This window comes from Mesoplodon mirus, assembly GCF_964341445.2.
Source record: "Mesoplodon mirus genome assembly, chromosome: 4".
Taxonomy (NCBI): domain Eukaryota; kingdom Metazoa; phylum Chordata; class Mammalia; order Artiodactyla; family Ziphiidae; genus Mesoplodon; species Mesoplodon mirus.
This window is the reverse complement of record NC_138979.1, coordinates 46,234,228-46,250,581: the sequence shown is the minus strand read 5'-3', so window position 1 is coordinate 46,250,581 and position 16,354 is coordinate 46,234,228. Positions and strand designations below refer to the sequence as shown.

Below are 16,354 nucleotides of genomic sequence, written 5' to 3'. Positions count from 1 at the left end.
ATAGCATTGAGGAGTGAAACTGGAGAGAGAGAGAGAGAATGGGTAGAAGGATTGAGAACATGAGAAACTGGTGGTTTTTTTTTTTTTTTTTTTTTTTGCTGTACGCGGGCCTCTCACTGTTGTGGCCTCTCCTGTTGCGGAGCACAGGCTCCGGACACGCAGGCTCAGCGGCCATGGCTCACGGGCCCAGCCGCTCCACGGCATGTGGGATCTTCCCGGACCAGGGCACGAACCTGTGTCCCCTGCATCGGCAGGCAGACTCTCAACCACTGCGCCACCAGGGAAGCCCACTGGTGGGTTTTTTTAAGCCAAAATATTTTTTAAGGGTAGATATTTTTGGTCAGTGAGTTGGGAAAGGAAGTGAACTGGGAGATTTCTGGGCAAGGTTTTCTTGCTCTCAAGGAGCATATACCAGAAAATACTGTCCCATTTTCTTCCAATGAATATTGTGCCTGAATGTGGCACCTTGAACTATGCATGAGGAAAACCAGCTCCAGGATGAAGCAACTGCTGAGTCCAGTAGGGTGGAGAAATGAAAGGAACCTGAGGCCTTGATAAGATCCCTGTTCTGCTCATCATATTGGGCATGGAGCCTTTCCCTCTGAACTTGTTTAATGTGAGGTGATCTATTTCCTTCCTTGTTTAAACCAGTTTGAGTTGAGGTTCTGTTCCTTGCAGTCAGAAACATCCTAGCTGAAATGAGACATTTCAGAAAGGTAAACTGTTCCCACAGAATTAGCTTTTCTAGTTTGTGGAAGTTATTTTAAACTTGAGTCAGGCTTAGGTTAGATGTCACAGTGGTGTCATTTTACCTTTTATTCATGATTTGCTGCCTCCTTTTATGGGTCTACTTTTGAAGTCATCGTGTTTATTATTCTAGAATTGTAAAGTGTACAGTACAATCGACTGGAAATGAATACAAAGTGTTGTTTTTATGGCACTTTTATATTTGGCAAAGTATTTTCTATTTTCCTTGGTTTATGCATTTTTTGAAATACCAGGAATTGCACATGAAAAACAAAAAAGACACTTTATGTTTTAAATACATCCTTTAATTATGTACATCTTTATTTGAAAAGAATTTTGGAAGGTTTGAACTGAAAGAGTGTATCTATTAGGATGCTTTTGTTTTGCAAGTAACTGAGAAACCCAATTTAAACTGACTTAATGTTTAAAGGAATTTATTGGCTTATATAACTAAAAAGCTAACGGTGTGTTACATTTCGGGTAAAGCTTGATCCAACAGCTTAACTGCCTTTTTATCCTTTTCATAATTCAATAGTATCAACTTTATTCTAGTGCTAGCTCCTCCCACAGTATTAAAAATGGTCAGCAACAATTTGGGCTTATGTGCTTTCTTCATTTGTGTCCAGCAGGGGGAGTTTTCCCAATTTTTCGTTCTCCAACTTTGGTAATAAAATCACAGGCTTCATTCTGAATAGACCAGTTTAGGTCATAAATCCATTCCTTTGTCAATCATTGTAGCAGGGAGGATGGAAATATGACTATTGGCTTACACTATCGATTGGCTACCCTTGGAGGTGGAGGTGAGGTCAGTCCCGTTCAGATTACATGCTGATGTATGGAGGATAGGTGGGCTTAGTGCCACCCGCAATGTCCATTTTACAAGGAATAGAAAGAAAGGAAGCCATCCATCCCCTGTGCCAAATATCATTAGATATTATTTCTGTGTTTCTCTTTTAGTGTTACATTGTTTTTCTTTTATGTTTTTGTCTCCTTAGCAAATTGTTTGCAACAGAAAACTATCTGGCAGCTATTAATGCATACAACTTAGCCATAAGACTAAATAATAAGATTCCACTACTGTATTTGAATCGGGCTGCTTGCCATCTGAAACTGAAAAACTTACACAAGGCCATAGAAGATTCTTCTAAGGTATGTGTATCTATTTATTTATATATGGTGCTTTAAATTTGTTATGCTCCTATTTATTGGTTTAAATGATGCCCTTATCTTTTGTCAGTTAAATTGAGTTGCAAGGATTTTAAGAATCTTGCTTATTACATCTCTTTACTGAAAAAAAAAAATCTTTTTTTTTTGTCCATGCCACGTGGCTTGCAGGATCTTAGTTCCCCAACTAGGGATCGAACCTGTGTCCCCTGCATTGGAAGCACAGAGTCCTAACCAATGGACCCCCAGGGAATTCCCCCCAAAAGAATTTTTTTAATGGACAAGGAACTAGTGTTTCTTGAGACTTCAAATTAGATTAGAGATCCCCTATCAATTGCCCTGGTGTATCAGTTGAAGTTCAGAAGGAAATTAGTAAATGGTTGTCAGTTTGTGCTCACCTTTTTTCTTATTAAAGTTTTGCAGACTTGATGCGAGATAGAAGAACACTCGGTGTCACTACCGCTTGCACAGTAAAAGAATATCTCCATGATCATTTTTCCATTTTCAGAGTAACTTAGTATATTCTAATTTCCATTATGAATAGCATGTCATTACCTTAAACTTCTAGTTTTTTCTGTTTTTTTCCCCCCATATCAAAGTAACTTGTTTTAAGGGAAATCACAGCAAAATCTCTAATGTGTCTCCTTGAGATTGAGGATACGGAGGAAACAATCAAGTCCTCATATATATATATATATATATATATATATATATTGTGTGTGTGTGTGTGTGGTACTCGGGCCTCTCACTGTTGTGGCCTCTCCCGTCGCGGAGCACAGGCTCCGGACGCGCAGGCTCAGTGGCCATGGCTCACAGGCCCAGCCGCTCCGCGGCACGTGGGATCTTCCCGGACCGGGGCACGAACCCGTGTCCCCTGCATCTGCAGGCGGACTCTCAACCACTGCGCCACCAGGGAAGCCCTAGTCCTCATATTTTGATCTCATTAAGCTATTGAAGATCTGACAATATTTTTGTGATCCAGTTTTCCTTTTAGTAGCATAATTTTGGGCACAAACAAATATTTATTGAATGAATGAATAAACTGAATCACCAAATTTAAATATAGAAGCATTATATATAGTATATATAATACTATAATTAATAGCATTAATTAAATTAATGCTATTTAATCATTCTTGCTAGTAAAGGTAAAGCTGTAGAGGTTTCAAATGATAAACTAAATCATAAGTTTGGGGACAAGGGTATGAATCTCATATAGGAACAATTGAATAAGTCCTAAAATTGTTCAACATAAATGTATGTATTTGATAAATTCCTGTCCTAGTTAAGCCAAAAATTTAGGTGGGTGAGGGCTTGAGGCTTGTTTTAAAGTTGGGTTTTATCGTGTTTTTGCTCAAGTTTAAATTAGGAAATTATATTTTTCCCTATTTTTTTTCTTTTTGTAAGGCACTAGAATTATTGACACCACCTGTTGCAGACAATGCTAATGCAAGAATGAAGGCACATGTACGACGTGGAACAGCATTCTGTCAACTAGAATTGTATGTAGAAGGTAAGAAATGACAGAAATGTTTTAAGTTCCAAGTTATACTCTAAAAAAAAGTCATTGCCATTATTCAAGATGACTCCATTATTTTATACTTTTAGCATTTAATTATTCTTTGCAATTTATCTGACAAAACAAAAGATGATTTGAAATATTTAAAAAAATCATTGTTGTAGAAGGGAATTAACACAAGATATAAACATCTCCCTAGGTCTAGGGAGATGCTGTAGTATCAGACAAGTTTTTTTGTGGAAAGATGTGTGATAAATGAGTCACTTAAGATATAATGGAAATTTTAAAATGAGCTTCTTTGGTCAGACACACAGACACTACATACATACATATATACATACATACATTCATAAGCTCAGAAATAACTGATCTACCACAATGTATGATCAATTGCTTATTTTTGTGAGACCGTACTAAGGTTTGTAATTCAGTCTCGTGTATGGAAGCCATATTTATTTAATTTTTATTGTTTTAATTTAATTTAATTTTTATTGTTTTTCATTTTTAATGTAATTAAGGACTATTTGCAGTTACTCATGTTGCCCCCGAGTTTTATCTTCAGTGCTCTTCTTCCCATACTTCCCTACCCAGATTCCTGTTCAGTTTCCCTTTATTCAAGGCCTAAAGGCCTATTCCTGATGATGTCTTGCCAGGGAATTGGCTTTAGCTTATAAAGTTTTATTATTTCTGACTTGTTTGTAAGCTTGTTTCTGCCATTTTTAGATTTTTCCAACCAAAGCATCCAAATTAGGTTTATATGCCTATCCTTTTTTTTTTTAAGAGTCTTATTCAGCTTCATGAGGATAAAAATTATCAAGACAGGAATGAAACACTGTAAGCATTCTTTAGGAATTACAGCATCCTAGACTTTTTTGAGCTAAAAAGACCCTCCCTTCATTTTAAAGATGAGAAAATGGAGACTTAGAGTCATTAAGTGATTTGCCTGAAGTGGCATGGCAAATCAATAGCACCTGGAACTCAAGTTTCCTTAGAAATTCTTCTCACTGATATTTTTGTTAAAGATTTAGATTCACTTATATATTTTTAACAACCAGTCCACAATGCTTTCCTTTTTAACCAATTTTCCTCAAAGAAATTTTGTAGATAGGATAATTAGAAAAAAAAAAGAGAGCACAAACTATAGTCTATAAATTATATAAAGTATGGATTGAGTCTACCAAAATTATTTTTATAATCTAGAATTTTGAAATAAGATGACATTTATTACATTTTTCATTCATCAAAATGTCCTTTTGATATATGAGTTTTGAGTGTATTCATGCTTTAATGAATTTAAGCTGTTAGCTTATTTGTATTTCAGTTAAAAAAAACTGCTTCTTACTGAATCTTGAATGAAATCATAATTATTTCTGAAATTACTGAAAAATTTCTTCAGTCTCTTAGAGACCATGTATGTGAAAATGGGAATCTGACTAAAACCTGTTGCTTGTGCTGAACCATGGATTTAATGATTCTTTTTATTTTTAAGAAATATTGTTTAGATAACACAAGTATTTATAAAATATTTTATTCATCATCATTGCTATATAAATATAGGCCTACAGGATTATGAAGCTGCCCTTAAGATTGATCCATCCAACAAAATTGTACAAAATGATGCTGAGAAGATTCGGAATATAATTCAAGGAACAGAACTAAAATCTTAATGACTACTAGAAGCAACTAGGTATTGTTCTAAGTTTTAGAAAAATAACTGGAGGCATTAGGAATCTGTGCGTATTACGGCTGATTATACAGAATCACTTTCTCTTTAGTTCTGTACAGGGCAGAATATTATAAGTCTGTAGAAAATGAAATGTTTGATTTCAGTGGTTCTTGAATAAGGAAATCAAAGTAAGAATAATCTATTTTAATTATTTGTTTCATATTACAACATAATTATATATTTTTTTGTTTCTGAATTCAGCTTGCCCTTATAACTAACAAAATATTTGTTGGTGTGATTACCAGGATGCTTACTGATTCATTTTTAACAAGGAGAAGTTTAAAATAAAAGATTGTATTTATAAAGTATTTTTGTTTGTATTAAATACTCTATTTAATTGTCTGAATGATTGGCCTTGGTATAATCAATACTGATGTTTTGACTTAGTTTCCAAATGCACAGAACCTTCTTTTAAAAAAATACTGCTCTACTACCTGTTGTTTGAGGTTAGACCAGTTTACCCTAGCAAAACAACTGTTTGGGAAACCTTATCTTCAACTTTAGTTGTGGGAAGTGTTTGCCAAAGTGTCGATCATATTTCATAACACTATCTGGTGATGATAAATTTTCTAATGAGATTTTTTCTAGTACCTTCAAGTACATCAGGAAAAAAACAAAAGAAGGCAGCAGGGACTTCCTTGGTGGCCCAGTGGTTAAGAATCCGCCTGCCAATGCAGGAGACATGGGTTTGAGCCCTGGTCCAGGAAGATCCCACATGTTGCAGAGCAACTAAGCCCACGCACCACAACCACTGAGCCTGCACTCTAGAGCCCGATAGCCACAACTACTGAGCCTATGTGCCACACCTACTGAAGCCTGTGTGCCTAGAGCCTGTGCTTCGCAACAAGAGGAGCCACTGCAATGAGAAGCCCACACACCACAACGAAGAGTAGCCCTTGCTCACTGCAGCTAAAGAAAGCCCGTTCGCAGCAACAAAGTCCTAACACAGCCAAAAATAAATAAATAAATTTATTTTTTAAAAAAAAGGAAGCAAAGGGCTTCCCTGGTGGCGCAGTGGTTGAGAGTCCGCCTGCTGATGCAGGGGACACGGGTTCGTGCCCCGGTCTGGGAAGATCCCACATGCCGCGGAGCGCCTGGGCCCGTGAGCCATGGCCGCTGAGCCTGTGCGTCCGGAGCCTGTGCTCCGAAACGGGAGAAGCCACAACAGTGAGAGGCCCGCGTACCGCAAAAAAACAAAAAAGGAAGCAAAGGTGAAAATGTTAACTTAGAGTATTATGATACTGACACTGGATTGCACCACTACTTGTGTTGTATCTCTGTGATGATGCAAGCATTAAGCAAAACCAGTACAGCTTCCCCTTTGCATCCAATAGTTGTCACATTTCTCTGTGATTATATGTAGAGGATTTTTAGGAAAACAAAACAAAATTTTTAGGAGTAAGTTTTATAGTATTTGTTCATCAAGTGTCATTTAAGTGGATCATAAAACAGCCTCTTTATTAAAAAAATGCAGTACTTTTTTGAATATGTAAGAGTATCCTAGTTCAGCAACCTTGAAATTTTTACTTCTATAAAGCAACTCTTGATAACTTCTATAGCAGTTCTGCCCAGTTATCAGAACTTCTGGTGAGACAGGATTGCTTTTTTCTTATAATCAACCCTCGTTTGTTTTTTTTGTTTTAATTAATTAATTAATTTATGGCTGTGTTGGGTCTTTGTTGCTGCAGTGAGCGGGAGCTACTCTTTGTTGTGGTGCATGGGCTTTTCATTGCGGTAGCCTCTCCTTTGCCAAGCACGGGCTCTAGGCACACGGGCTTCAGTACTTGTGGCTCACAGGCTCTAGAACACAGGCTCAGTAGTTGTGGTGCACGGGCTTAGTTGCTCCGTGGCATGAGGGATCTTCCCGGACCAGGGCTCAAACGTGTGTCCCCTGCGTTGGCAGGCGGACTCTCAACCACTGTGCCACCAGGGAAGTTCCCCTGGTTTGCTTTTATTTTAAAAAATAAATAGAGGTGGTTCTTCTGTTTGACACATACCAGTTTGACATTCAAAATACTTTAACCAAACTAGTCTTCCCTCAGGCTCTTCCTGTTGCAGGAAAAATGGGGCACACGAGTATGGTCATGTCCCAGGTCTCGAGTGAGTTCCTGGGACAGGCCGCCAAGTGAGGGTCCTTGGCTTCGCGCAGGAAAGAATTCAAGAGCAAGCCATAGTAAAGCGAAAGCAGGTTTGTTTAGAGAGATACACATTCCATAGTCAGAATGTGGTCCGTCTCAAAAGGCAAGAGTGGTGCTGAGGTGTTGGGGGGATAGTTTTGACGGCTGGGTAATTTCATAGGTGGGAGGATTATTCCTACTATCTTGGACAAGGGGCAGGGATTTCCAGGAATTGGACCACCGCCCACTTTTTGGCCTTTTATGGTCAGCCTTGGAGCTGTCATGGTGCCTGTGGATGTATCATTTAGCTAAAGTATTGATATTACAATGAGCGTGTAATGAGGCTCAAGGGCTACTGGAAGTTGAATCTTCTGCCATCTTGGACCTAGTTGGTTCTAACTAGTTTTCTTCTGCATCCTCAATGGCTGTGTCATTCTTTTAAAGGCTGTGCCCTGCCCCCTTCCCTCCTGTCTCATTCCTATTACTATCCCAATCAGAAAACAAAAACTGGCCCCAATAGCTACCCTAAGAGCAAAAAAATCTATTTTTGGAGGAGGTAGAAGAAGGGAGTCTTAAGTAGTTATTTATTCTTTTTGACCCTATCCTCTAAGTCTTGGTTTAAAAGCAACAGACACCCATTTGTATTCACTTGACCTTTTTTGAGCAATCTTCTATTAAGGGACTTCTGTCTTAGACTGAAGTAGTGATAGAGTTAAAATATAGATACAGACATTCCCATTTCATTTATGATAAAAACATGCTTCCAAATAATAGTGTTATCATTAAAGCCTATGAATAAAAGATCATTAAAAGAAAAAATTGTCATGGTAGTCCTTTGACATGACCAAGCCAAAGAAGGAAGGATTTATTACTTGCAGCAAGTAAGGAGAACACTGGGGATCTTTCCCAAGGCAGTGTCTCCCAGAACAGCAAACTTGGGGAAGTTTTAAGCTAAAGATCCATGCTTATTCATGAAGGAGCTTGAGCAGAGAATTCTGCATGGAATTGGGCAAAGGTCAACAGAGTTCCAAGCTTTAGTTGATTGAAGTCATGAAGGTCAGAAAAGGTCAACATCATCATCCCTTAACTTCCAGTAGATCTGGTGGTTGAGCCCTGGAGGGGGTTTAAATTCTGCAAAACAGCTCAAGAAAGTGCTTCAGGCTAATCTTTACCATTGAAACAGATCTGGAAGTCTTTATTATCTGATTTGTTTTCTTTGTTTTTGTTCCTTCTCTTGCCTGATAAGAGTCCTTTGTTCTTGTGTTCCCTTAAGATTATTATTACTGAGGGCAAGCATTGTGGCCAGGCTTAGATCACAAAATGGCTTAGGCCTAAAATGGCTTCTCTTATGTCAAGAAAGCCATGCCTGGATCTCTTTCTCTGAGGACCCCCTACCATAACTGCTTATTACATAAATACACAATTAAAGAAATTAAAGAAAACGTTTCTGCAAATTTGGCAATAAATATCAAAGCTATATCACAATTTTGCATGCAAAGGAAAAACTGCTAGTTAATCCATTTTGCAACTGATGCTGTATAGAAATAGGAAATGTTAAAAAACAGAATTCAAAGTCTGAAGACCTAATTGGCCTTATTCAGTGATTCATGATTTAAGCAGTATCATATCTAGCAACTAGAAGGGCCCTCTGAGGGGTTGTACAAAAGGGAAGGTTTTTATAGAAAGAAGGGTGGGGCACAAGGGAGCTATTAATGAAAAAAATAATGGATTATTTTTAGGCTAAGACATCTTTTTGCTGGGAAAGGTTTTGTCAGGCAGATTGCTTCTTCTTCCTTTAGGGGGTTGGTGGGAGTTGGAGAGGGCCCAAGTGACAGATTACCTCTTGGTGCTGACCAGCAAATTCCAAATTGATTGATTAAGATTACATTTCTGGGAAAGGTAAAAACTGCAGTTAGGTTAGGTATTAAATCATGGGCTTTTAACACAAGTGCTGCTATTTTGGGCCTGTGATTTTTCTCTTTAACAGAAATAATAGGAAACAGGAATAGGAAATAATTAGATTATTGTTAGACTAGATTTTTATTTTATTTATTATTTTAAATATTTATTTATTTATTTATGGCTGCACTGGGTCTTTGTTGCTGCACGTGGGCTTTTCTCTAGTTGCGGCAAGCAGGGGCTACTCTTCATTGAAGTGCGCAGGCTTCTCATTGTGGTGGCTTCTCTTGTTGCGGAGCACAGGCTCTAGGTGCACAGGCTTCAGTAGTTGTGGTGTGCAGGCTCAGTAGTTGTGGTGCTCAGGTTTAGTTGCTCCACGGCATGTGGAATCTTCCCAGACCAGGGCTCGAACCCACGTCCCCTGCATTGGCAGGCGGATTCTTAACCACTGCGCCACCAGGGAAGTCCTAGACTAGATTTTTAAAAAGAGTATTTCCTTACATGCCACTTGCCTCTTGACTGACAATCACATGAGAGTCAGCTAGGGTGGGTAAGTAACTAGTTTCACAAAATGTGTCTCTATCTCATTAAATGTGCTTAAGCATTTTGTCAGCCATGCTCATTTCCTCCTTTCTTTCCAGGAGAATTACATCAAGCAAAAAATGGTTTATCCCAGACCAGGTTTGGGATAACTTTTCTTTTACACATTTTAGCTCTTTTCTGACAGAGGTAAAAGTATTACTCCTAATAGATAAATGCTGTCTAATAGTTAAATGGAAAGTAAACACATGTATTTAAGTAAACATATCCCGTTCCAGTTTCCTAGTATCACAAAATACTAGAGCTGGACAGTAGTTACAGTAGTAAAAACAAGTATTACAGGAACTATTACAATAGGAGAAAAGAGCACTCAGTATAAAACTGGGTTCCGTTCCTACTACAGAATGGACAGGTGATGATTTATAGCCAAGGAGCAATAGTGGGGTCGGGGGGGAAGTGGGGAAGGGGGTGGCTTGTCAGTGGATAGAAAATTACTGAGAGGAAACATCAGGGGTAGGGAGATTCTGGCTAAACTAACCTAACAGGATTCCTGCTGAAGGCAGGCCATTTCGATCAGATATCACCTGGGAGATGGTGAGAGATGAGGAATTTGGTTAGATATTGAAGGTGATCAGATGTTGATGGTGGGATTGTGGTTAAACCGATTTAACAAGATTTTTTTTTTTTAAATCTTATTCTCTTCAACTAATCAACATGACCACTGGTGACACAACACTGTTATTGACACACAACACTCAAAAGTGGGGCCTCTCTTCACTCCAGGGGGACAAGTCAGGTGAGTGGGGCTTCCCTCATGGGGGCAAAGGAGTCGGGGCTGCTTACCTGAGGGGCGGGTGTCATGGAACCCACCTCTTGGTTGTGATGGTTTCGAGTTTCCCCACCATTCAGGATTCATGCCCATGCTCCCTTCTGACCTCCATATCCATAGCAGTTTCAAGTTTCAGCCTAAGCTCAGATCAGTTTCTACTCTCCCCTTTGCTTTCACCAATGACCCTGTGACCCTGTGTTGCGCTCCTCCAGGAGGGCACTTCTTAAGAGTCAGACTTGCCTGGAGTTGAAGGAGAGAGTTTAACAAGAGTCTTGTTACAACTAGGCTCTTAAGGACAAGGCCCAAGTGTTACCTGAAAACTGGGTTCACCTCTTGGTGGATGTGGAGCCAAAAGACGCAACCAAGGGAAAGAGCGAAAGAAGGACCCATTTATTATTTTCAATGAGTAGGGAGAACACGGGCGACCTTTCCCAAAGGAGTGTATCCTTGAACAGCAAAATTAGGGAAGTTTTAAGCTGAGGGTACATGTATATTCATGAAGGGGCTTGACTGGTGTATGCATATTTATGAAGGAGCTTGAGCAGAGAATTCTGCATAGAATTGGGGCAAAGGTCAACAGAGTTCCAAGCGTGATTGAAGCTATGAGGGTCAGAAAAGGTCAACATCATCATCCCTTATCTTCCAGTAGATCTGGTGTTTGAGCCCTGGAGGGGGCTTAAATTCTGCAGAACAGCTCAAAAAAGTGCTTCAGGCTAATCTTTACCATTGAAATGAACTGAGGCTTTATTATCTGATTGCTTATCTTTGCTATTCTTCCTTCTCTTGCCTGATAAGTGTCCTTTGTTCTTTTATTCCCTTAAGATCATTATTACTGAGACCTATTCAAAGGCAAGCATTGAGGCCAGGCTTAGATCACAAAATGGCTTAGGCCTAAAATGGCTTCTCTTATGTCAAGAAGCTATATCTGGTTCTTTCTCCAGGGAACCCCTACCCCATCTGCTTACACAAGGATAAGGCCTAGTTGAAAAAGTGGCTCAGAGGAGCATGTTTAGAGTTTGGTCAAGGAGAGACCACTTGCCATTGGCAAGCCAGGTTCTTTCCAACAAACCTCATCTATGTGGAGAATAAAAAAGCAAAGGACTTTTGCACATACCATCTGGGGAAAAGGTTGGTATATGATCTCCCAAGAAGCCTGATAACAAGGGTGTGTTTCATTACCTTATTGAATTGATCTGGCTCAGTCTCACTCTCAAAGACCCAAGAGCACCCTCATGAGCTGGCCCATCTTTAAGGATCAGAGTCACTAACCAAGCTCAGGAGACTAAATAAAACAGATTGCCTACTTATTATTATTATTATTATTATTATTTTTTGTGTGTGGTACGCGGGCCTCTCACTGTTGTGGCCTCTCCCGTTGCGGAGCACAGGCTCCGGACGCACAGGCTCAGTGGCCATGGCTCACAGGCCCAGCCGCTCCGCGGCATGTGGGATCTTCCCAGACCAGGGCACGAACCCGTGTCCCCTGAATTGGCAGGTGGACTCTCAACCACTGCGCCACCAGGAAGCCCGTACTTATTATTAATTCATAATCAGAAATTGACTGAGGATGTTCATTGTCACGGTAGGTTAAATGAAAATTCATTTCTCTTTATAAGCAGATTTGATAATGGTAAATCAGATCATAAAGTTGCTTGGCAAACAGGGACTCAGAACACAGATGATTAGTTTAATGAATGGAATGTTTCATGGCATCATGTATGCAATTCTACATAACAGGCTTCCTTTTTCCTACAAAGTTTAGGATAATTCCCTTTGTTTACAAGCCTTAAGTCATACCTCACTGTAACTAACTCTGGTGTACTAACAATAAAACCAGGTTAATTCTTGAGGTCATGACAAGGTTACCAGCATCTTCTCTTTGAAGTGTGATTTGCCCTTCTTTTTTTTTTTTCTCTGAAAGAACATTAATTGAGTAATTTATTTAGTTGATGTTGTGATTTGCCCTTCTAAAATGTTTTAAAGGCATATGACTCTAAGACCATCTCTCTCTTAAGATACTCTCTTCAAGGAGCTACTTTTGACAGTACTTAGAACATACTTCTTTTTAGCCTTTTATGACGTAAATGAACATGGTTTTTGTTTAATAAACGAACTGCTTAGTATAGTACCTAGAACATAATAAACTCAGAATAATTTTGAGCTATTATAGATAGTAAAAACCAACCAACATTATTTGGTCAAATATATTAATTAGATTATTGACAGGGTAAATTATATTTATGATAGTCTTTTAGATTATAGCTAAAAGAGGGAAAAGACCTAAACAAATTGGTAAAATATTCCTTTGGGAAGATAAGCCTTCAGTTTCATTTGAAGCTGAGAGTTCATGCTGTATTTCAAGAAATGATCAGTCAATAAATGGAGGTAAAACTTCAAATATTCTGGGCTTCCCTGGTGGCGCAGTGGTTGAGAGTCCGCCTGCCGATGCAGGGGACACGGGTTCGTGCCCCGGTCTGGGAAGATCCCACATGCCGCGGAGCGGCTGGGCCCGTGAGCCATGGCCGCTGAGCCTGCGTGTCCGGAGCCTGTGCTCCGCAACGGGAGAGGCCACAACAGTGAGAGGCCCGCATACCACACACACACAAAAAAAAACAACAAAAAAAAAACTTAAAATATTCTGATAATTGTGTAAAGGAAGGAAAGTTTGCCTAAAGTATGTGAGTTTTCAAATTAATTTGCTTTAAGTATCTTCCAGGAGAATTGATTGTTCAAACTGTTATTTGAAATGGAGTCTTTCTTTTTGGAAAATTACAGAGTATGTTTATTTTTTACACTTTAGGATAGCATATTCCAAATGTACTACTTTATTTAGTGTATCTCACAAAATAGTTAAATTAATACTTTACAGTCCATACGCTAATGCTTTTTTGGATTGTTCTTACGTATCCTAGTTCTAAATATACTATAAATTGGTGAATAATTCTGTGTTCATCCTATCTGTGCCTTTGATTTTACACACTTTAGCTTTTTTAGTCCATATTAAAGAAACATTACTATGTAGTCATCTTTAGCTACATTTTCTCTATGGAATGGATTACCGTGGGCGAGAGGTTCTCCAAATGTTGTTCCATCAAAATACAAACATGCTATATTATGATCCTGTCTTTAAAAAGTGACCTTTGCCCCCATATCTGTTTCCAGCTGTCACCCCATTTCTCTGTTCAGTGCACAGCAAAACTAATAAAAAGTAGTTTTTACTTCTTGCAGCCTTTTTTTTAAATATACACATAAAGAACTGCTTTTATTGAAAACAATACAACATGAATCATAATATTCAGCATTAAAAATGTTTCCACTAATGGAACATTTGAAATTAACATTGCATTAGAGGGGAGGGATAAATCAGGAGCTTGGGATGAACATACACACACTACTTTATAAAGATAGATAACCAACAAGGACATACTGTACAGCGCAGAGAACTCAATATTCTGTGATAAACTATAAGAGAAAAGAATCTAGAAAAGAATGAATATATGTATATGCATAACTGACTTTGCTGTACAACTGAAACCAACACAACACTGTAAATCAACCATACACCAATAAAATTAAGATTAAAAAAAAAAAAACACTGCGTTAGAAAATTACAGGAATATGGTCACCATGCCTATGAAAACTATAGTCAACAAAACAGTTAAGCTTTGTTCACTGTTCTTCTCCCCCATATGTTTGTGGTTATTAAGACCATTTACGTTAAAAATGGATCAAGGTTTAGTGTCGGTTCTATAGATATGATGAGTATTTATCCCAGGTTTCCTGGGACACCCCAGGTTGCAAATGACTGTATCCTGGTTTGGGGATGGGAGGATGTGGTCCACACTGTTGGCTTTGTATGGTGAGGGTCTCCTGATCCAGGTGTGAAGGGGTTAGAATGGATCATTTGGATAACATCTGAGACAGCAGCAGAACAAAAGGGTACAAGAACGAGCAAGCTGTCTGAGCGAAACTGGCGGCCCTTGAAGAAGCAGGCAAAGGTGTCAGGCAACCATGAGGCCAGGATGTGTCTGGGTGAAACAACTTGAGGGTAGATCAGGCAACCGTCTTGGAAGAGGAAGTTGGTTTTCTTGACTCAGCAGCTTAGTCACCTTCCGGCATCATCAGTGTCAAGTACTCTTTAGCCTTCAGGGCCTGGCCACAGGCTTCTGAGGTTGTTCATCACCTCGGAAGGGGGAGATTTTAGAAGGGTGGGCCTACGGGTTCATTTGTGGGAGAAACCTTCATTCCTTCTTCACGTGAATCCATTCAAGGGCTTCCTCTGTGCCCGGCAGCCTGTGAGAAACTGGGCAGGATCCAGAAATGGCCAAAACCCAAATCTTTGCCTTTGAGGAGTTTTCAGTCCAGTGTGGGGGACAGGCCTATAAAGTAGTAAATTATAATCCCACCTTATCAAGGATTCCTATCTAGATAGAACCAAACACTGAGGGGCATAGAGAGGAGAGAGCCACTAACCACGGGATAGCTGGGGTGACTCAGGCCGGCCATTGTGTAGTGGGCCTCACACAGTCCTTTCTAAGTCCTTTTCCCCCTCAGTGGGGGAGTACAGGGAATAACAAGAATTGTTCCTCCCGGGGCTGTATACGTGCTTCTGAGAAGCCCCCTTATCCTTCCAGGCTCCTGTTGATTCTTTCCCTATTTTCTTCCCTTTAAGGACCTGTCAGAGTCCAGGCAGGAAACAGAGAGTACACTCAGCTGCGGTGTTTAAAAGGCTTTTTAGTGAAGTGACTATTTACAGAGGTTTGGGTAGCTTCCCAGAAGTAGTTAGAGACGTTATGCCCCCAGCAGCTGCCCACGAAGGGAAGCCGCTTGCCCACCTGCCCTGCAGAGACAGGGGAAGAGGTGGCGGTGGCAGCATCCAGGTGAAAGACAGCATCCTGGGAGAGGGGCTGCTGGACAGGAGCTGCTTGCCCACAGGGCACCATGCCAGGTATTGAGGAATTAAGGATCAACCAGCCAGACCTGGCCCTCACCTTTATGGAGCTTATGGTCAAAGCAGACTGTCCTGCAGGCCCCAGGGCTCTGGTGATTTCTGATCTCTCTCCCTCATTCCTTATTGGCCACGCCCTCTTCTTACCCCACGTGCTCTGAGGGCCTAGGGGATACTAGCTGCAGGGCCAGGTGCCATGGGCTTCAGAGATTCCAACCTGACATGCTTCCTTCCTCTAGGGAGTTCATCGGGGTGGAAAGCAAAGCAATCAAGTTTCAAACCCGGATATCACTGGGGAATAGCTCGGTGGCTGTGGACAAGACACTTCCACCAGGGCACCCATTTCTCCATCGTTTTACATCTCAGGGCTTTGTGCGCTTTCTTGGGCTCTAGTGGAAGAAGAGTGGCTGCAAAGCTGAAGAAGTCTCCAGGCTCCAAGTTTCCAGGCTCCAAGGTGCACAAAGTGAACCAGGGATGCAGGCCCAGAGGAGACTCCAGCATTCTGTTACCAATGAGACAGCTGGCTCCTAGATCCAGGAATGGACAAGCCCACAACTGAGGATTCTAAAAGTCTCCTGGATTTGTCTTTTCTTCTTCCTCCCAGAGCTCCTTAGTTTGGGCGCTCCTCACATTTTGCCTGCACTCTCTTCTTCCCATGGGCTGTGGATTAGTGCTGAGCGATAACTGTGCAGAGTTGCAGCCTTTCTTAAACCTATTCTGATAGTTCTCTCTAGACCTCACTGAAACACTTCTTGTTGAGGACACCACTGATTTCTGCATTGCCTAATCAAACCCCCAGGTCTCAGTTTATGTGTTAGCTCCCAAGATAATTTCACACAGCTGGATCATTCCCTGTTCTGGAAAC

At 40.2% G+C, this 16,354-nt stretch overlaps 1 protein-coding gene across 1 annotated transcript in view; it reads left to right on the top strand.

Annotated features, from left to right (window-relative positions):
* Nucleotides 1-5,389, top strand: part of DNAAF4 (dynein axonemal assembly factor 4) — a 104,001-nt gene extending 98,612 nt beyond the window's left edge. Inside the window, exons 10-12 of the mRNA XM_082617094.1 lie at nt 1,743-1,896; nt 3,319-3,424; nt 4,988-5,389. Coding sequence (XP_082473220.1) covers nt 1,743-1,896; nt 3,319-3,424; nt 4,988-5,097 — 370 coding nt within the window. The 3' untranslated portion in view covers nt 5,098-5,389. The remainder of the gene's footprint in view (nt 1-1,742; nt 1,897-3,318; nt 3,425-4,987) is intronic.
* Nucleotides 5,390-16,354: the final 10,965 nt, after the last annotated feature.